Source organism: Chamaea fasciata, unplaced genomic scaffold (genome assembly GCF_029207755.1).
Source record: "Chamaea fasciata isolate MVZ Bird 193981 ecotype frontalis unplaced genomic scaffold, bChaFas1.0.hap1 SCAF_1, whole genome shotgun sequence".
NCBI lineage: Eukaryota > Metazoa > Chordata > Aves > Passeriformes > Sylviidae > Chamaea > Chamaea fasciata.
The window spans coordinates 47206461-47227642 of record NW_027094086.1 but is presented as its reverse complement, the minus strand read 5'-3'; the positions used below and the strand labels follow the sequence as shown (position 1 = coordinate 47227642).

At 38.3% G+C, this 21182-nt stretch overlaps 1 protein-coding gene across 1 annotated transcript in view; it reads left to right on the top strand.

Moving 5' to 3' along the window:
* LAMA3 (laminin subunit alpha 3) overlaps nucleotides 1–20062 on the top strand; it is a 106527-nt gene extending 86465 nt beyond the window's left edge. The window contains exons 53-77 of the mRNA XM_066182428.1: nucleotides 320–461; nucleotides 1052–1151; nucleotides 1535–1651; nucleotides 1735–1914; nucleotides 3708–3850; nucleotides 4914–5087; nucleotides 6218–6369; nucleotides 6468–6630; nucleotides 7098–7231; nucleotides 7721–7868; nucleotides 8724–8843; nucleotides 9751–9875; nucleotides 10231–10351; nucleotides 11483–11623; nucleotides 12364–12494; nucleotides 13337–13471; nucleotides 15675–15819; nucleotides 16123–16274; nucleotides 16669–16858; nucleotides 17166–17303; nucleotides 18098–18257; nucleotides 18399–18526; nucleotides 18631–18724; nucleotides 19063–19182; nucleotides 19362–20062. Coding sequence (XP_066038525.1) covers nucleotides 320–461; nucleotides 1052–1151; nucleotides 1535–1651; nucleotides 1735–1914; nucleotides 3708–3850; nucleotides 4914–5087; nucleotides 6218–6369; nucleotides 6468–6630; nucleotides 7098–7231; nucleotides 7721–7868; nucleotides 8724–8843; nucleotides 9751–9875; nucleotides 10231–10351; nucleotides 11483–11623; nucleotides 12364–12494; nucleotides 13337–13471; nucleotides 15675–15819; nucleotides 16123–16274; nucleotides 16669–16858; nucleotides 17166–17303; nucleotides 18098–18257; nucleotides 18399–18526; nucleotides 18631–18724; nucleotides 19063–19182; nucleotides 19362–19507 — 3499 coding nt within the window. The 3' untranslated portion in view covers nucleotides 19508–20062. The remainder of the gene's footprint in view (nucleotides 1–319; nucleotides 462–1051; nucleotides 1152–1534; nucleotides 1652–1734; nucleotides 1915–3707; nucleotides 3851–4913; nucleotides 5088–6217; nucleotides 6370–6467; nucleotides 6631–7097; nucleotides 7232–7720; nucleotides 7869–8723; nucleotides 8844–9750; nucleotides 9876–10230; nucleotides 10352–11482; nucleotides 11624–12363; nucleotides 12495–13336; nucleotides 13472–15674; nucleotides 15820–16122; nucleotides 16275–16668; nucleotides 16859–17165; nucleotides 17304–18097; nucleotides 18258–18398; nucleotides 18527–18630; nucleotides 18725–19062; nucleotides 19183–19361) is intronic.
* Nucleotides 20063–21182: the final 1120 nt, after the last annotated feature.

Genomic DNA, 21182 nt, shown 5'->3' with positions numbered 1-21182 from the left:
AATTGTATTCGGAGGTCTGTGATTGAGGTGCCTTATTACTGACCATGTGCTTTGGTGAATTCTCTCCATCTTAGTCATTTGAAGGCTGCTTTGGAGTCTCACAGCTGTGCTTTTCCACACACCTGAACTTATTCTATCTTCTGAAGAGTCCATGCTGGTCTATCTCCAAATTTGATATTTTTGTAGAATGAAGTTACAGATCTAATGGAAAAAAGTTTTCTGTTATTGGTGTTACGTAGAAAATACTGAGTTCAGATCTGTTTGGAATCCATCTCACAGCCTTGGCAGAAGGCTGCATTTTTCACCCTGTTTCCCACAGAATAAAGAACAGTGCCAGGAAGGACGGGTTGATAGGCTGTGCTGTGGAAGCTTCTACTGCCTATGACAATATTATTGGTACCATCAAGGCAGCAGAGGAGGCCGCCAACCAAGCTGGGAAAGCAGCTGACTCGGCTTTATCGGTAAGTAAGTGGCCAGATTATGGTAAACTTGTTACAACTGGAGTTTTATTTTAACTATTCCAGTGACCCCAAAATGTAACACCTGTGTCTTGGCATGCTTTATTTTTCTGTGACCTTTTAAATGAGTGGCTGTTCTGCATGTTGATTAATTAGTCTTGGCTCAGCACTAACCAGGCCTTTCTGATGGAACTGTCCATATGAGCACTGACTGTTGCTTTCAGTGCAAAATGAAAAGATATTACAAGGCAAGCTTGGTAATCACTGCAGACACTGCAGGTGATTTCAGGTATTCTCCTTTATTCTGCACTACTAATACCCACAAGCTCTTCAGCAGAGACATAACATCCAACAGCTGTATGCTAGTAATTTCCTCCTAATGCCCTAAAATCCATCTGAAGTTTGCTGAAGACGAAGGTTGTAGTTTGCTTAAATTAACCTTGGTAGTTGTTGCTAAAGGTGATGTTCATTAGATGAGATCTCTGCCCTTGTATAGTTGGGATTTCTTTAAATTGGATTGGGCCATCTCTTTTACTCTTTAAATTTTAATGTAATTATCAAGTGATCTTACAGTACCATGCTTCTATTATCAGACTGTGAAGAGAGAAGACCTATCAGGAAAAGCTGCAAGGTTAAAAACTGAGAGCAGTGAGCTCATGGATCAAGCACAGGAGACTAAAAGAACATTGCAAGGTACTAAGAAAGAAAGTGGTACTAGAAATGTTGATACAACATGAGAAGCTTTCCTTGAACGATAAATTTTCACATCTCGGCAAAGCCCTTCAGCACTTTTTCAATTAAAAAAACGTAGTTCCATTTCAATGGGACTTTTTGTGATGGTTATTTCCCACAGAAAAAAAAGCAAGAAAGTGGATTTCCTGCTTCTGCTATGCTGTACAGCTTTGCAGTCCTCCTGTCCAGCAAATTCTTTGCTTTGTACTTGTTTTGCAGTGCACTCAATGCTCAGTGGCAGCATGAGCTGTGTAAGAGTGTAGATAAGTGCTGCAACACCATCTGTCTTGCAGAAAATTGATATTTTTCTTTAAAATTCTTTTGGGGCTTTCACTGTTTTTCAGCTCTTGGTCCAAACCTTGAAGACCTAAAGCAAAGACTTGATGTCGCTGATGGAAAGACGAATACACTGAAAATTGATCTTGTCACTGCTCAAAACAATCTCAATGGCATAAACAGAGGTTTGTTACTTACCCATCACTTCTGGCCTGCCCCTTTCATCTGTTACTATAAAAATCTGCATGTTCATTTCTGTGTGTTTCAGGTGACATCGACAGTATCATCACCAGTGCAAGGAACATGGCAGAAAATGCCAATTCTGTCACCAATAGTGTATTGGATGATCTGGTCCCAATTAAAGCAGAAGTGGAAAGAATTAAGAGTAACTATGGAAGCACACAGACTGCCAGCTTCAATAAAGCACTGATGGAGGCAGACAATTCAGGTATTGCAGGTGCTGTGTGGGACCTGCCAAATCACTGTAGGGTGAACATGGCCAGTTTTGCATTCAAAAGTTAGTCATGTACCCTAAGCTAGTGTTCTGGCCACCTTTCGTGGCTGGTAGAAAGGGACAGGCACAGCAGAGGGTAACTCAAGCCATTCTGTGGTGTATGTTAAAAGCTCCTTATATGTTAAAAGTCAGTGCCATGACTGGTCTCTAGACATTAGAAGGCCAGTGACTAATGGGGGACCTCAGTGGTCAATACTGGGTCTGATCCTGTTCAATATCTTTATTAATGATCTGGATGATGAGGCAGAGTGTGCCTCAGCACGTTTGCTCCTGACACTAAACTAGAAGGAGTGACTGGTACAGCAGATGGTCTTGCTGCCATCCAGACAAACCTCAACAGACTGTGGAAATAAACTGCCAGGAACTTCATGAATTCCTGCACCTGAGGAGAAATGAACCCATGTACCAGTAAACAGCAGGCTGAGCAGGTGGCCAAACTGGAAAAAGCTTTGTAAAAAAGGACCTGGGGGTCTTGGTGGGCACAAAGTTGAAGATGAGCCAGCAATGTGACCTTGGGGTAAAAGTTGAAACACATGAGATTCCCTCTGAATATGACAAAAGAGTTCTTTTACTGTGAGGGTGACTGAGTACTGGCACAGGTTGCCCAGAGATGTTGTGTAGTCTCCATCCTTGGGAATATTCAGAAGCCTGCCAAGACAGAATTCTGGGAAACTGGACCTAGGTGGCCCAGCTTGAACACAGGGGTTGGACATTGGGATCTCCAGAGGTTCTTTCCAACCTCAGCTGCTCTGTGATTATGTAGTTTTCTACTACATTGGCTAGAGAAGGGCCCTAGACAATTATCTTAGACTACATATCTGTTAGCTGAAATTAAGTGAAAAGGATTGCACAGAGCCTGTGCTGAATACAAAATAAGGGGCAATCACACTCCCAAACAATTTAATTTTACATCTTTTCGGCAGCTTTATCTGATAAATTCAAGTAAACAGGAAAACATTTTAAATAATATAAATACAAGAGCTAGTCCTGCATGGTATTACAGGGTTGTAAGTCATCCCTGCAGTTATGAAACTGGTTTATAAGTCATATTTAGAAGAACAAAAGGTCTGGATTTAATTTTATTTGCCTCCTGCATCATAGGGTTGAAGTCTGCAAATACTTTCAGGGTGGATTTTTTGTTTTGGTTTTGGCTTTTTGCAGTCACTGGAGATGAGGAATTGTTTCCTGTTATAATGAAAGTTGAAATTCTCATTATTTTCTTTTCTCTGAAATAAACCTGACCTGATACTTTAAGACTCACTACTAAACTGTGCTGATTAGCAACCTTGACCCAAGAATATAATTCATGCCCTAGTCAGCCAGGCCAGCAGTCTGCCTACCGCATTATTCATTTTCTGACAGTGGCAGTAGGAGATACTAGGAGCCTGAGTCCTGTCTGCTGTCCTTTATCCTCATTCTCCCCTAGCATCCACAGTCACTGGGTAATAATGTCATAGTCCACATCACTGTTCTATTTAATACTTTTTTCTGGACCTTTACCTAAAACATTTTTGGAAATACCTTTGGCCGCAAATTTCAGAAGTACAATAACTTCTCTATAAACTGCTACTTTTAGTGAGAGCTTCCTAATATTGTAGGACCGGTCAAAACTGTTTTCTCATTACCCTGTCCACTACTTTTTTGATAATTGTGTAGTGATACCATATTTTTGCATCTTGTTTTCCTCCTCCTTTTTAATATCAATGATTTGCATTCTTTCATTGCAGTAAAAAATTTGACAAACCAACTTCCAGATCTGTTCAGCAAGATCGAGAGTATCAACCGACAGCTGATGCCAATAACCAACATCTCTGAGAACATAAATCGCATAAGAGAGCTGATTCAGCAGGCAAGAGATGCTGCAAATAAGGTCTGTCCCGAGCATTGCAATCATGCTTGACCTCAGTGGTTTGGACACATAACAGTACTTTCGTTCCTCTTTCTCTTTCTAAATCATTTTATTTAAACATGTGTGAAATGCCAGACATAAATCTAATTCAAGAGCACTACCCAGCAACTGAAGTAACTGTGGTGATGGGAAGCCTAATAATTCCTACATAAACAATGACAGGATGCAGTAGCATCCTGCTGCATCTTTCTCCCTTTAGATTTTTTTTGTTTTTCCCAGGGCATCTCTGTAATACTTATTTGTACAGCAGCCTCTTGCCTTCCAAGGTACATTTTGGTGGCTTTGGCAGCAGGGACAGACCTGGCTCTACTGCTTAGAGACAGGGCTCTCCACCCATGCATGGTCAATTGAAAGCTGACACTGCCAAAGTTGTGCAGCCCTGTGCTCCCATTACTCCAGCTGCTCCAAAATGTTAGAAATTGGCTACTGGCAGCTTATTAGACTGCCCTTTCTCATTTAAACATCTGCTGTAGTTGCTGAAGCAATAGTGTGGTCTCAGGTACTAAGAAGCATCCCTGAGATGATCACAAATAGCCTAGAGTTACAGTGAATAAGAGGAACCAGCGATCATGGTGTATTTAGCTATAATAGGATGTGTCTTTATAATATCAGAGATGCGTTGTATTTCCCAACAGACAGTCTAGGTCCAGCTAAGTGGAGCACCAGTATGTCTTTGTAGACATCTCAATAATTCATAGACTTGCTCTTCGGAGCTGCAGGGCACATCCTTCCCTGTTTGTGTATTGAAGGTAACAGTTACTTGACAGAGGCACTGTAAAGGTTGATTAATTGATGTCTGGAACAAAAAAGTGGTGTGTTAAGTATTGAGAGTACAGACTGCTGTGTTATCCAGTCTGTTGCTTAATTATTTTGTTTGGTAGGATCAGAGTCCAAATCACTGGTAATTAATGGCTGAAACATGACTAGGATGTGTAATGGGTTACTTGGCAATTAAGCACATGAGTGAAACAGGAGTAGTAGCAATAGTTAATTGTAATACACTGAGCTTTGGTTTTCTTAACAGGTTGCTATTCCTATGAGGTTCAATGGCAGCTCTGGTGTAGAGGTTCGACCTCCGAGCAACCTTGAAGATCTCAAGGGCTATACCTCACTTTCCTTATTTATCCAAAGACCTCAGCAAGAACCAGACACCCCCCAGAGGGCAAATAGGTTTGTCCTGTACCTGGGTAATAAAGATGTACGTATATTTTGATATTTAATCTGATTTTTAGTCCAGACATCATGTTTTGAGAAAAGGATGGGAAGTGATCTGTTCTGACTGAAGTTTGTACCTCTGTTGGCCTATTTCTTTAAAATTGCCTTTAAGTGGTGGTAGAAGTGTTTTGTTCATTCCTTCCCTAGCAAAGTAACTAACAAGTGGCTGAGCCTTGTCCTTTGATGTTTTGTTCTTTTGCTCCTTTAAAAGTTACTTCTCCATCATGGATACCATCACACATTCTTACCAGACCTGTCAGTTTCTGCACCAGTCAGCACAAAGACAGCCCAACTCCTGCCTCAGAGTTTTGACTCTTCACAATATAAGTCACTCTGAATTTCTCTGTTGGTTAAAAAAAAAGGATCATTTCAGTTTTAAACTTCAGCCCCTCAGCTCTTTTTTTTTTTTTTGTCTTCTAAATGTGCTGAATAATGCAGACCTGTTTGTGCATTTAGGTTTGCTCAATCACCATCAAACATTTTAAAAATTTCCTGCATGTGGTTTCTTGTTATTTGACAGCAGCTGTATCTGAAGTGAGCCTTGTGCCTACACAGAAAGCTGTTTAGAGGTATTTGTTCTACACTGAATTTAATAATTTTATCCTCTGAATAACTAGCCAGAACATCAGTTGAAAGCATTTTAATGGTTACTTCTGAAATACAGTATCTTGAAGAAATAAAATGTGGTTTTGGGGGGAAAATGACTTCTCCCAGTCACCTCAGTAGGGACCATTGTCCTTCACTGAGTGTTGTTTTGAACATCTTTTTTAAGTCACAGATGTTGAATCTAGTTCTTAGAAAAGGTGTCAAGTTTTCATAGCTTTAGCTGGGAGATGTTAGAAGTGAGAAAAATATTTTAGATACTGTTGTTACAAAATTAAAAAGCCACACATGAATTTTCAGTTAATTTATAACAATATCCATTGAATCAGTGCAACATATAGGATTACAGTTTTTTCTTCCCAGAACTGATAAACTTAATTCTCATCATTAGGTGGGTGGATTTCTTATGACTCAGGCACAGCATGATGATGTCTCTAAGGAAGTGCTGCTGTATTTTACCTTCATTACAATTAATCATGTATTAATTATTATTTGCTTTGCTATTTTTAGGCTACCAAGGACTACATTGGTATGGCTGTGAAAGATGGTTACCTTACTTGTGTTTATAACCTGGGAGGTGATGATGGAGAAGTGAGAGTGCAGTCATTGGTGACTCAAAGCAAAACTGAGGAAGCTGTTATGGATCAAGTTACATTTGAAAGGTATAAGACCCACAGCATACAACAATCTTCTTGTAAACCTGCTAATAACATCTTTTATTAGTGTGATGTGATATTCTCCCTCTCTGTTTTGATTTTAGGATTTACCAGTATGCAAAGCTGAAGTACATCAAAGCAGCAACATCAATTTCTCCAGATCCTGAAAGCCCTAGAAGTGCAAGCAGTGGAGACAGTGACATGCTCCTCAATCTTGATCCCAGCACTGTTGTCTTTTATGTTGGAGGATACCCACCAGATTTTAGGGTACAGAGTTTTCTAGAGTTTTAAAGAAATTTTGTGTCAATCATTCCATTGTTCTTACAAGTAAAGATTGGAACTAGCAGTCTTTCAAAAGCATGTGTAAAAATTTATCCATGTCAGTAGGAATAGATGAGATGCAAGGAGATGCTACTTCCTGCAGAATCTGCCTGGCTTGCAGCATGTTAGAGCTCAAAGAAGGGAGCATGATGATTTTTCACTTGCCAAGGAGAGCATGAAACCTGTCCAGCCCTGCTAAATATTGTTCCAAATCCATATGACTCTATTTTATATTGTGCTGCAGTACACCTAGGGTTGTATCAGATGGTTTGGGTATTATATACAAGCACATAGTATCTTTTTTTACATATTTAGAATGTCATATTTTGTGTCTTAATAATATTTGCAGTAAGTCTTAGCAGTTAGATAGCAATGTAAAATTTTGTTAACTAATTAATGACACTCTTTTGCAGCCTCCACGTAATCTCAACTATCCTCGTTATGAAGGCTGCATTGAATTAAACAGCCTCAATGAGCGTATTATCAGCCTTTACAACTTCAAGAGGACTTTTAATCTCAACACCACTGAAGTGCAGCCCTGCAGAAGGTATGATATGAACACAGAAGTATTTCACAGTTCTGTGATTTTATAGTTATGAATTCTTGTTTTTTCACATCCAGAAGAATAACCACTGTAGCTAAAGTGGTGATTTTTTCTAACTCTTGGTCATTATTACATTTCTTAGAGAAAATTCTCAATAATGACATGATTCATGTCTATGGCAATTTCAATCTGTTTAAATTTAAGTGTTATAAAATCCAGACACATTTGCAGACTAATGTGTTCGTCTACTTTATAAAGTAAATATTACATTAAGTTCAAAAAAGTAAGTCATTAATGATTTCCTCTCTAAAGACCATTTGTAAATCTGATAGAAGCCAGTGGAAGGTTTTCTCTCTACTTGGGTTAGATCAGAATTTGGCCCTATACCAAATGCTTTAACTTAACCTCTTTTAAAATTATAATGGCAGTAAGTCCACGTAGTAGAAGTTTTTGCTGTCACATATTCACACCTGAGACATTGAATTATTACAGGTATAAAGAGGAAACTGACCAAAGCTATTTTGAGGGCACTGGTTATGCCAGTGTCACAGCGGCAGAAAGGATTGCCCAACGAGTACGGTACGAGCAGACAATTGAGACGACTGCAGATGAAGGCATTGTGTTTTTTGCAGCAAATGGGGTAATGTGTGGAATGCTTCTGTCTGTTTTGTAGTGGAAGAACATCTTAAAAACCTTGCTTATTAAAGAACATGTTAGCCATAGTAATAACATAGTAATAATGTCCTAAAAGCGTTATTTTCATCTGTGTGAAAAATGAATAGATTCTGCTGTATGTTTAATGTCATTTGGTTTAGTCTTAGGTAGTTGTGCAAGAAACAGGGAGTTGGACTTATGGGTCCCTTCCAGCTCAATGATTCTACAATGGTTGCTGAATACTCACTTTGTCAAGGCTGAGTAAAAAATCATTCCAAGGAACTCCTCCATTAGGCCATGCAGAGAATTCAGAACTGAGGACAGGAAAGGAGAATGTAATCGGAATCAAACCAACACTGGAATATTGAAATCCTCCAAAATTGGAAGTGCACTCCTCCCAAATCTAGAAGTATATGGAAACAGAGTAAGAAAGAATATAGGAAGTGACACGATGACTTGTACCTGTAAAGATGCTCATAACCACAGTGCTGCTATTTATCTAGTAATCTTGTAGGCATATTTATAATCACTGGGACATATTCTGAATAATTTTTCCATGATATAAGAAGTCAGTAGACATTTGAAATGACACAAAGTCCTTTAGAAATTTGGAGAATACCTACAGCTGATACCAGATCTGTTTATAATAGTTTAAAGTAATTATGATTGATTAGTGTAAGTTTTAGGCCTTGTGTTATCCTTTCCCCAAAAAGCTTTCTTGAAGCAACTAGATAGCTTCATTAAAATTATTCATATGACAGTGAAATATATATCTGAAATTGTGGCAGTTTAATTGTGTTGGTGTTTGTTTGTCTTGTTTTTGTATTTTTTTTAATTGCAGGATCAGTTCATCAGTGTGCTTATTAAAAATGGTCATACAGTTTTTAGATACAAACTTGACTCTGAAACTCCAGAAGAAATAGAAGCCAAAAAAACTGTAAATGATGGAACATATCAACAAGTATGTAATTTTAAAGAATCAAGGGATCATTATTTGAAAAAATTGACATTAATTGAAACTGTCCTGTTGTAAAGTTTAGTTGAGGAGTTTTCCTTTTGTGTGAGGATATCAAGTCACTGGGGACTAGTTTGGAGATGTGAAAATGAATCTTTCTCTTGTCCTGCTTTAATGTGAATAGGTCAGTTTTAACAGTGAAACCACCAAAGGAAAGAAATTTGTCAGAGCAATGCTTTACCTAAAGATAGCTGTGCACATTGCAATTTTTTGCATTAGTTTCACACTTAGATTAGTGTTTTCACCACCCAAGGATTTATTTCTTCAGAGTGGGCTGATCTTTATAGAGATTACTCCCTTGCAGTCTTTGTTGTTGCTTGTCCCCTTAGGTTTAGCCCAGCTCTTTTGTAGCACTACCAGAGTGAAATCATAAAGATACTGTAAAAAAATCTTTTATTTCCTTGTTGGTTAGTTCTCGCTTTTCTCCTTAATATATTTCCAGCTAAATAGCATAAACTGCAGGGTCTGCTGCAAGGAATCTTTATACTCTACTGGATCAAGTTACCTTCAGCCAGCTGACTGACTTAGTTTTTCTTCAGGCAGCAGCTTCTGAATCTTCAGCTGCAAAGACAATATCTGAATCTTAGGTGAAGTGTGTTTTTAGGGCAATCTTTCAGATGAAAATAAAACCTCACCTTGTATTTGGATAGTTGAACATTTTCCTTGTCTTGACAAGGATAAAGTTTGCAAAGTACCTTTGAACTACTGCAGTTATCCTTGATTTAAGTCACTAGTAAATGAGAGGAAGGGGAAAAAAACATCACTGTGTCCTGCTCTGTGGGGATACTTTTAATCAGGTAAATGATTTTTGTTTCTGCCAAGTGAAGTGGTTCTCATTATTTGTGTATTTCAGATTAATGTGGTGCTTGACCGAAGAAACAAAGTTGTGTACGTCAGTCCTGACATTAAAGCCAACATACATGTCTTCAGTTTCACTGAGTACTACCTAGGTGGAGTTCCATCATTTCTACGGGAACAGTGAGTAAACTATAAAAAGATTGTAATATACAGGCTTTGTAGGGAAACTCCATCTAAACTCTTTCCTTACATAATTTTTTCACACTCTGTATCAACTATCTAATGTGACATAAAAAACCAAGCGTATAATACATGGTCATAATCCATGATTTTTGGCTAATGGTGAGATCTTTGTTGAAGCTCATCCTAAAGATGGGGTTTGATCAGCATGAATATGTGTACACAAGAAAGATTGCTCTCTTTCTCTTTTTCTATTTCTTATATTGTCAGCATTTGTAGGTTACTATGGTGTGGTGGTGTCTGCTTTGAAATGCCAGGCTACTGAACTCCTTTTCCTTCCCCTCCCTGAAACCAGATTCAATATATCCACACCTCCATTCCGGGGCTGCATGAAGAATGTGAAAAACCCAAGCACTGCATCTGTTGTTTTTGATAAGACTTTTGGTGTCAGCAAGAAATGCTCAGATGACTGGAAGGTAACTAATACATTTCCTCAAAAACTTCTGCTGGAGTTCACAGACTCTGGTTTGTCTATAAATCCTGGACCATTATGTTTTGCTTAGGTCAAAAATTATATTTGGTTAACATGTGATGGCAGTAAAAGAACCTGGATTGGGTGTGAAGATATGGAAATGAAAGAGACACCAGCCCTATTGTGATAGCTTGTTACAGCACATAGTCCACCCACTTATTAATAATATTTACAATTAAGTATTCATATTTACCTTGTAAACTTGTTGGCTTCCAGTTGCTCTTATTAATTAGGCTGGAATACCTAATACTATTCCATATCTTTTCTCTTGCCAAGGTTTTTACACTTCTTAATTAAATGACCTCTCAGCCTTTTTTCTTAAAAGATCTTAACAGACTACTTCCATCAAAGTCTCTTATTCTAAGGCTCCACTCATCTGATTGTTTTCTAATTATTTTCTGTGCATCCCTGAGTTTTGCCACATTGTTTTTAAAATGGGGCAACACGATATTTCAGTGCTGGCTTAACTAGTACTGCATGAAAAGATGAAAACTATGCTTCTGCTTCTACTTAATGCTGCTTACATGGTGCCTGATCTCATTTGCCATTTTTACTACAGTCTTTCACTGAAAGTTTGTGCTTATTTTCTTTTACTTGTGGCATCTAAACCTTTCACAGAGTGATTTCTTCACAGACTATCTTTGCAGAGAATTTAATCTTCATTCTCTGTATCTATAAAACTTCTCATGTATTAGAAGGTGTCCTATGACTCACACAGTTTCAGTTATGTAGCTCATCTGCACAGCTTCATAGTTATGAACTATTCCTCCAGCTACTCCGTTTTGTGTCCCCAAATGTGAAAACTTTCAAAGCCACAGTAGCTAGAGACAAACAGTTCATTATTCTCAGCAAGCCTCCTCTCTCTTTTTAGAGTTTCTCAGACCATAGTTAATGCTGGTGAAGCCAACTCTGACAGTCTGTTCTGTACTGAAATAATGGCTTTTGAGGTTTGCCTTGTGCTTGGTTTTGACTGGAGCTGATCACAATTATGTTGAGCAGGGCAGCTGTTGTCTCATATTGGCATTTCTTCTGATTAAAAGGAAAATCACTGAAAGAACTATTTTCTTTCTTACAGCTTGTCAGATCTGCAGCTTTCTCCAGGGATGGAACATTGAGCCTGAGTGCAGCAGATTTCCAATTTCCCCAGGATTTCCAAGTTGGCTTTGGCTTTCAGACCACAGCTTCAACTGGAACACTCTTAAATTACAATCTACGGGTATGAAACACATTCAGCTTAGCATATGTGATGGGTTTAATCTCTGAATCAGTCATTTCAGTTTGTGTCATGAGTCTCATGTAGATTCCTGTGTTTTAAGGTAAGAAATGCCTTTTTTGAGTGTGGCATCTTGCATGTCATAGGCCAGAGAAATGCATTCTGGCAGTTTCTTCACATGGCCAACAAGTAGTGCAATGAGTAACTAAACTTTGAACTAGAGCCTTCTGCCGAGTAGCTCATGCATCTGACACCACCATCCCAGGAAGAAAATTGTTGCTTAATTGGCTGAAAATTTTCTCAAGGAAAAATGGCACTCTTCCCACACAGAAATGTGACCCATGTCCAAATAGGCAGAGGAAAGGGATTGGTTCTGGCCATGATCCCTCAGAAAGCAGGGAAGTTTAAGTAGAACCCCATTCTGGCTGGCTGGAGGAGCTAAGAAGTGAGTGCACACCCGGCATTTGAGAAGTGGAGAACTGACTCCTCTGCTTTTTGTAAAAATAAACAAGTATTTTAAAGAAATGTTTGCTATTCAGAGTGCAGAAGTATTTTGAAATGGAAGCTATGCTCATCATGCAGAATTTGGTACATATCTGGTACTAGATGACTGAGAAATGCAGTTCTAGTGTAAGAAAATTTGTTGGCTACTGGCACCCACTGAGAACTGTATTAATGGCAGTAGCAAGAACTAAAGGCTCTTGCATTTATTTAGCTGATCGTTTTGTGGGGTTCTTTTGTAGCCTGATGTTCTTTCCATCTTTCTGAGTCCTGGCTCTGTAACTGCAAAGATCCGAGATATGGAAATTAAACTGGAAAAGAATTATGAAGATGGGTCAATGCATTATGTGACATTAATAAAAATTGAAAACAGGTGAGTCCAGTTCTTCATCTAGTTCTTATATGTTGTGGTTGGAGAAAGGAAAATCAAATTTTGTGGGACTAATCCTTTGGATAAATAGCTTAAAATGGCCTCTTCTTGCAGAGGATACCTAAATAATGAAGGGAAAGGAGATTTTTGTTCTATAAATGTGCATGCTGGTACCTGTGATGTTTCAGCTGTACCCTACTATGCATTTCTTTTATAGGTTGTGTGAGTTTTGACTGCTTGTCTAGGTAGAGCTTTGGAGTCTTTGGAGCTCTTCCCCTTCCCATAACCTTCACGTGTGTCCCTGTAACACAGGTGGTTATAGGACCAGGGAAGAAGCAAATGCTGTGTGTGTTTTTTCAATAATGATCTGTTATGCAGATATTTGCTATCAGAAGAGACAATTTACTGAAAAGCTCCTAAATCATACTGACTGCTGTGGAATGCATGAAATTACATAAATGTTAGTTGAAGTGGGAAGTTTTGAATGGTTTGCTATAACCTTGGGTGATTATAACTTAATATTGTTTCATTTTGACACAAAGAATTAAATCCTGTCCCACAGTTGACAATGAGAGCTTTTTCATTAATTTTAATTGCACCATGATTTCACTATAGGACTGAAGTATGAACTTCACCTCTTGCTCATTATCTAATACGGAAAAGCAGGGCAATTTCACAGCAGTCAACAAACACATACTGAAAAAGTCCCAGAAGTAAGCTTATGAAGCTCTAGCTCATCACAATGTAACAAGAAAACACATCTGTCAAATGGTTCTTTTTTTTATATATATATATATATATATTTAATTTCGTTTCCTATGCTTATTTTCATTCACTTTTTTCAGAGTACATCTGATGGTTGATGATGAAACAAAAGCAGTTGACTCTCCCAGGTCATCAAGCTCACAGGGATCAAACAGACCTATAAAATTCGGTGGAGATAATTTTGAAGGCTGCATCTCAAACATCTTTATTAAAAGGTATTTGGCCTAGAAAGAATTACATTTCATGCATTTTGGCCTGTTTTCCTTCTTTAATCATATTAAAATTACATTTTGCTAAAATGCTTTTCTTCTATGTGTGTGAAACCTTAATGAATGCATAACTTTGCTGCCCTCAAATACTCTTTCATTCAGGTATGTAATACATGGGATCCAGTTATAATTAAATCTGCGGCTCAGATGTAAAGGATTTTTTGTCTGAAGCATACCTGTTTAGTAGTCTGTTAGCCAAAGAATGAACACTGCAGGGTGAATTGGATATATCCCAACAAGGCATCCAAAAGGATTTGCTAGATTGTATCATTATAGCTCCCCAGGGAACCAGGTAGTGAAAGGAACAAAGCTGACGGAACCAAAATAGTTACACAAACAAGTAGAAATCATCTGCCTGATTTAGGCTGTCTCTTTTTTTTCACCTGTTTGTCTGATTATTAGAGACACCTTACAGGCAAAATTTAGGAGAAAAAAAAAAAAAAGGCATAAATATGTTTCTAGAAGACAAGCGTTCCATGCGTCATAAGTCATGTCCCAGTGGGGCTTTGTGTTAGCTACGTTTTTGATGAGTATTTATACAAGTGTAGAGTTTTAAAAAAATAGTGTATTTTGATTTGTTTGTCATAGAACCACAAAATGGGATGGGTTGGAAGGCACCTTTCAAGATCCTCTAGTTTTAGCCCCCAGCAATGAGCAGGGACACCTTCCACTAGACCAGGCTGCTCAAATTATGTCTTCATTTAAAGCACTACAAGGCAATGAAGTGATGCCGAAATGATTTTTTTGCTTTTTCTTTTACATACCTTTTATGTATCCTCAGTACTCCTAGCATGCATACTTGTAATTCCTTAAGTCTGGTAGCTCAGCATAGTCCTAGTGGTCTGTTGAGCCAGAAGACCAAACATCCTAGAGGCCTCGTAAGAGGCTGGAAAGCCCTACGCTATTTTGGGAAACCAAGAACATATCTGGGAAACGAAGATTCTTCCCATCCAGGGGGGGAATTCCTCAGATGGAGGAATATCACACTATTCATCCAAGCCTCCCAAGTCATCCTTGTTAGCTATGCTAATCTGTAAACTCTATAAATTGTATACACAATCTATCGTGTGTGTGCATTTTGGCGCATCCCGCCTTGGCAAAACGGTACACCCTAAGGATCCTTATTAAAATACTGAGGTAAAAACCCCTTATCCCTTAACCGTGTCTGGCTCTTAATTTTTTTAAGACCAGGAAAAGGCATTCAGAAGTGACCTATATATTAAACTTCCCATCAGAAAACAAATTCAGAAAGTTTTTGTGCCAAAGTAAATGAAGAATTAATGCTGTAGCTGGTCTAATGGAGTGAATGGAGAATGACCATCATTATAGAAGTTCAGGTTCTGCTCACAAATCTAACACCCTTCTCATAGAAAACCACAAGCAAGGAGCTTTGTAGCTTTTTTGTAGCTGTAAAATGTTTTGTAATTTACTGATTAGAGATGCTTTGTACAACTTAGAACATTATATTATTACTTAATATTATTCTTTATACACAGGGTAAATCGGCTTTGACAGTCTTTCTGATAATTTGGTTATAATACTAGAGCTACATATGAAGTTGTGATGGGCTTTGTCCCTTGAGAAAACTCATTAGAACATCTTATTTAAGAGACAGGGAGCAGAACCTGATGATGTTCAATTTTCTTGATTTGAAACTGGTTATGTATAATTACCAATCAAAATTTTGTAGTCTTATTCAGAAATCTTAATCAAGGCTGCTGTCATTTTTTTCTCTTTTTTCAAGGACCATATATGTTTGTGTTTTTAAATGGCGTTTAGCAAAAAACAAACAAAAAAAACAAACAACAACAAAAAAAAAAACAAAACAAACAAAAAAACAAAACAAACAAAAAAAAAACCAACAAGACAAAACAAAAAAAACCCCCACCTTTTCTTTGTTTAGAATAGATGAGAACAGAACATCAGTTTTTCTATGGCCAAAAAGAAATGAGCAGAACCAGGGTAAATATTTCACAGCATTGCAGCATTGAATGTACATTTTTCGTTGAAAAATAAGATTTGGCACTTTACTATCTTGTCACTGGGAAATAAATTTTGTGCAGAACACAGTTTTACAATATGTTTGTCATTGATTACACTAAAGAAAAGGAATGCTGAGTCACAGCACTTACTGCTTTCATCACAACAGGGCAGGTCAGCTCCCTGAGGTTCAAAATCTTGTTGTTAATACTGGCAAGACTGGTGTATCCCTCGGAGCTTGCCAGGAATATGAAAACCTTGAACCAGTGTTGCTGCAGGAATTTAAAAATCCTCTCAGGCTTAAGATGCTCAAGGTATGCTTATTATTACTGTCACCTTTACTCCATATTGATGCCCAGGCTATATTTGCACAGCCATCATTTCTGGAACTGAGATTCAGATGTTCGTCCTTTCCTTCCATTTCACATCTGAAGCAAGTTCTCCCTGTGTTGGGAGTTTCATGCTAAACTCCTACCTGTCTGGAATGAAAACAGCTTTTCTGTCTTTTAGGGAAGGCTGTCGACTGCCTTGGGTGGGAGCTCTTAAATGTGTTGATTAAAATGTTTCTATTTATGTGCACTTATAGTAAATGTTTCAATTCTGCCTTGTGTGCACAGAATGAAAAATACCTTGATTATTTGAAAGCTACTAAGGTGCAAAACCACACTCTGCCAGCTCTGCTACATGACAGCAGTGAAGCGCATCTCCTTGGAAGCATCCCCAACAGCTTCATATCCTACATGTTTTCTCCATTGTTATCTACAGACAGGTAATGAAAACATTCTCTGTTCTCCTCGTACTTGAATTTTCAAAGCTGCTTGACTCTTTGGGTGTTGAGTGTAAGGATTTTCTTCTTATTTATGTCTTGGGCCATAACAAAAGGTGTTTCTAAAAGTTCAGGCTTTTTTTTTTTTTTTCCTTGCAAACATTTACCTAAACTGAGTAGATTGGCTGGCATGTGGTGGACAATTATGGTGCATGTTAATGCCAGTTCCTAAGCCTGAATGTATCAAGTTTCATTCACATTTAAAAATGTAGTGCATAATGCCATGATTACACCCAAATGTTATTCTGCATTTCACAAATGGAGTTTCACTGGAGAACAGAAAAGATAAAACTAACAAAATAGACCTATACTGGAATATGCTTACTTTCCTCTACAGGTTACATGTTTCTATAGATGTACGGACTCGATCACCAAGAGGATTAATAGTTTTCATGGAGGAAAGCTCTGAGGAGTCTTACATGGCTCTTCACATTTCAAAAGGACGTTTTGTCTTTTCACTTGGCTCTGGAGAAGAACAAATCAAAGTCAAAACCAGTATTAAATACAATGATGGGCAATGGCACACTGTAAGTAGTATGGAACCACAGTGATAGCATAACTAGCATTCAGCAGGCACAGCCTATTACGTTTTTTAGAGAGTAAAAACTCAGTTTTGGTCATCGGAAATTAATTCCTATGCCTGAAATTTCATGTGGTTGACCTATCAAGAGTCATCTTGATCTGAGAGATCTTATTGAACCTGATGGTCCCAGGATGTTATTTGCAGTATAAATATTTCAACAACCTGGTGTTTAATTTAAAGACAGAGAAAATCTGCAGTGGCTTTCGTTGGCTTTTGGGTTTTTTATCCTGTTATGTTTGCCTCCTGGAAAGGTGGTCTTCAGCACGGATGGGAAGAGCGCTCGCCTTGTCGTTGATGGTCTAAGGGCCCAGCACAGGAAATTGGCAACAAATGCCATCAGCATTAAGCCACCAGTCTACGTGGGAGGGCTGCCACCACTGAAGAAACAGGTAAATAATTGACACATCCACACACAATCCCCATGCTGCAGTAATTATATGGGAAAGTCTTTCATACGTAGGATTTCCATGCTGAAAAGCTTTGGAGGGGATTTCCAAGGACCACATGAGCACCATCTAGGACTGGTGTTTGCAGTGGTTCATTACAGATCTTTTTCCTCACCCATTCACACAGCCTTCACCTGGATGTGTATTTTCAACATGTTGCTGAGACACTGATGCAACCCATGTACTCTTTTCATTTTTATTCCTTAAAAACAGAGTAGGCCAAAGTCATATTTTTAATTCCAGCGATATCATCTTTCTGCAAAACATTGACCTCAGTGGACTAAGCAATAATCAGTAGAGAAGCAAAAAAAAAAATCATTAAGGAATTATGGATGTAGAACTGGATTTTAATCTGAAATATGTGTGGTTTCTATTTTAAAAAGGGGAGAGTTAATGATCCAGGGTATTTTATAAAGTCAGATTTAAATAAACAGACTTAGGAAGGGAAGGGCTGCTTGGGATTTCACAATTAATCTTGCACTGTCTTTTTGATACATCATTGGGAAGTATCTGTTTTACAAGTAGGAGTCATGTTAATTCAAAATCAACTCTTACTGGATTTCAAGCACTTTTTGAATTTTGCAATACCTTTTCACTGCATCAAAGATGGGTGTTAGGTGCCTTTAGTGCCAGTTGGCTTTCTATAGTCCAACAGTCCAAAAGAACCAATGTTTAGTATTATTACTTAAAAAAAAGCCGTAACACTTCAGTATTCATGTTTTGAAATATGCTTTCAGAATATACCAATGAAGAGTTTCAAGGGTTGCCTGAGGAATTTTAAGGTGAATGGAAAAGTCATGAATGCACCTCAACAAAAAAATGGCATACTTCCATGCCTGGATGTTCCCATGGACACAGGGATTTACTTCTTTAATGAAGGAGGATATATTACCATTGGTAAGCTGTGTAGAGATTATGGTATATGGAATTATGTCTGAAACATGTAGGTATATGGGTTACTTGTTTTTATGTGGTTTTCCAATCGTCTCCACCTACGATCATTCCTCTCTGCTCTCCCCACTGTTTAATTCTTCACAGGTAATTTGCTGATGGGATTGGATTTCAGGATTGTATTTACCATTCGACCAAGGAGTTCAGCAGGTGTACTCCTCCATTCTGGAAGCAAGCAAGACAACTACTTGACTGTTTACATGAAAGGAGGAAAGGTGGGTACAGACTGTTCCCATTCCAGCTGTATTGCCCTCATTCTGACCTTCCCCTGTTGCTCCTGTTCTTTGTAACAGTAGCTTAACAGTTAACTTCTTTACAGGTCATTGCTGCTGGAAATAGTGATGCTGGAGAATTCCAGACATCAGTCACACCTAAGAAACCTCTGTCTGATGGACAGTGGCATACCATTGCAGGTACATTGTACATACCATTTCTTTTGAAGCTTTGAAGGCACAGTGGGCACAGAGCACTGCAGCTTCAAATTTTTATTAATCATGTTACTTCTGTTTAGTCTGAGAATACTCTTTAGAACAATGTGCCTTGTGTTAATGAAAGGCTTTACATAAATTTTTTGGTAGGCTCTGTTAGGCCCCCGATGACCTAGGTTTGTCAGTCTGACAGTGAATTAAAATAAAATCTGTTTCTTTTGTGCCCTTAATTTCAAGAAAGATGCTATTTAAAAATAGTGCCATATCTAGCAGATCCCTTAATAGGGTTGAGAAAGAGTTCTCATTTACCTGTTTCTTTGCAGTCTCTCAGAAGAAAAACACAGTGTGGCTAGAGGTGGGCACACAGAGTAACTATACCACTGAACTTCAACCCTCTTCTCTTAGACGTGTGTACCAGCCACTCTATTTCGGCAAAATTCCAGGTAATATTATTGCTTCTTATTTTTTCATGTTTTTTCCTTTCCAAAACAAAGGTCCCATTCATGTATCCCTATATCATAACAGAAGATGTGATATATCTCCTATTTTGAAAGCCTTGCCATAATTAATGTTCTTTAAAATAATTGTTATTAACTTGGTCTTCTCGCCATGTTTTTTGTAGCAAATTTGGACACCCCATGGCTTCCAGTTGAAGAACCATTTTTTGGCTGTCTTTGGAATATTACCATCAATGACAAACATGTCTCCACTAGGAGAATTTCAGAGGTTCACGGTGCAGTGAACTTGCACGGGTGCCCAGAGAAGTAACTGTGCTGTTAGAGTTGTCATGCACACATCGGGGCTGTGTCTGCTGAAGAACTGCATGGATTCCCCTTTGCTGCTCAGCATCAGGCTCCTTGTTCTGAACAGCTGGTGAGCAAATGCATCCTCTGGATGTGGACTGTGCCAAAGCAAACGAAAAGTATTTGCTTTGACAAACTTCCTTTTAAATGTTATTGATTTCTGAGGTAATCCATTGTGCCTTTTGAGATATATGCAGAAAATATAATTGCATATGCCCTACTGGGCCAAATTCTGCTCTCACCCACAACACCAGAGACTTGAGCAACTCCAGTGTCTTAATTTTTGGAATTTTGCCTTAATGTTGGCCACCTTGAGAGCAAGTTTGATCCGTTAATATAAAGAATTTTATAAAAATATAAATTTCTTTGGATTGTTGCTTATACAGATATGTACATTGATGTTAAAAGTAATAATAATAATAATATAAATGGAGTTTGAAGCACTTTAAGGAGTGAAACTCTGGGGGTTTGTTACAAAGTTAGGAATTGTGGGACCAATAAATGCAGTATGTTTCTAAAACCTTTCATTTTCTTGTTTGGTTGTTTTAACCTGGTGGGGTTTTAAAGTACTTTTTAGAAGCTGCTAAGTCCAGCTTGCTTTCTGCAAATATTTCTGTAGGTTTAGCATGCTGATTTGCCCACATAAGCAGGTAGTATGTTCCTAAAACCTTTCATTTTCTTGTTTGGTTGTTTCAACCTGGTGGGTTTTTAAAGTACTTTTTAGAAGCTGCTGAGTCCAGCTTGCTTTCTGCAAATATTTCTGTAGGTTTAGGATGTTGATTTGCCCACATAAGCAGGTATCCATCATCTCTGCATCTCTGCTCATCACAACTTGGTTATCTAAAAATCTCAAAAAGAGGGTCATTTTTTTGCAATCTTCAGAGCCAGAGAGTCTCTTCCATAGGCAATTTTTTTTCCTAATGAAATGAAGAAAATTTTTATCAAGAATAGCAGCTGCATCTGCTACCATTATGTAGTATGAATTACAGGACTAACCCAGCAAAACTGTTTTCTTCAACAGCCAAATCTTTGTTTTGTACCTGGTTGTGACCCACAGTGGAGGACAGGGAACCTACTTTGCTTTTTTCTTCTGAGTAGAGGGCTGGACTGTATAGACTTGACTTCTTTTTCCACTGTCATCCAGAATCAGCATTTTGATAACATTTCTTTTATCCCCAATGCCCTGATGCCAACTCTCTTTCGCAAAATGAAGAAATAAAAAAAATGAAAAAACTTTCTAAGGCTGGTCATCAATGTAGGGAGGCACGCAGACAAATTGTCCTTCACTCCTAATGCTCCCACTTTCCACTGCTTTCTTCTCAATGTACAGCAGCATGTCCTCAGTGTGTTTGAAATGAGGTGCAAGCTGGACTAATAGAAGCAGATGCCAGATCAATAGCCCTTATGGCTTTGGTCATTAATCCCTTGTATTTCACAGCTTTGCAGGGTGGCAAAAGTGTCAGAAATCTGTTCACACCAAATCTTGTGTTGCTTTCTCTTTTATGGCAACTTTTTCACTGGCAAATCAGGCGGAGGTTTCTGAATTGTAAAGCCAGGTTTGGTGGGAATGAGATGCATGCTGGGTTTGAGGGCTCAGATGGAGCAAAGGATTGACATGTAATGGCAGAGCCCTCTCTCTG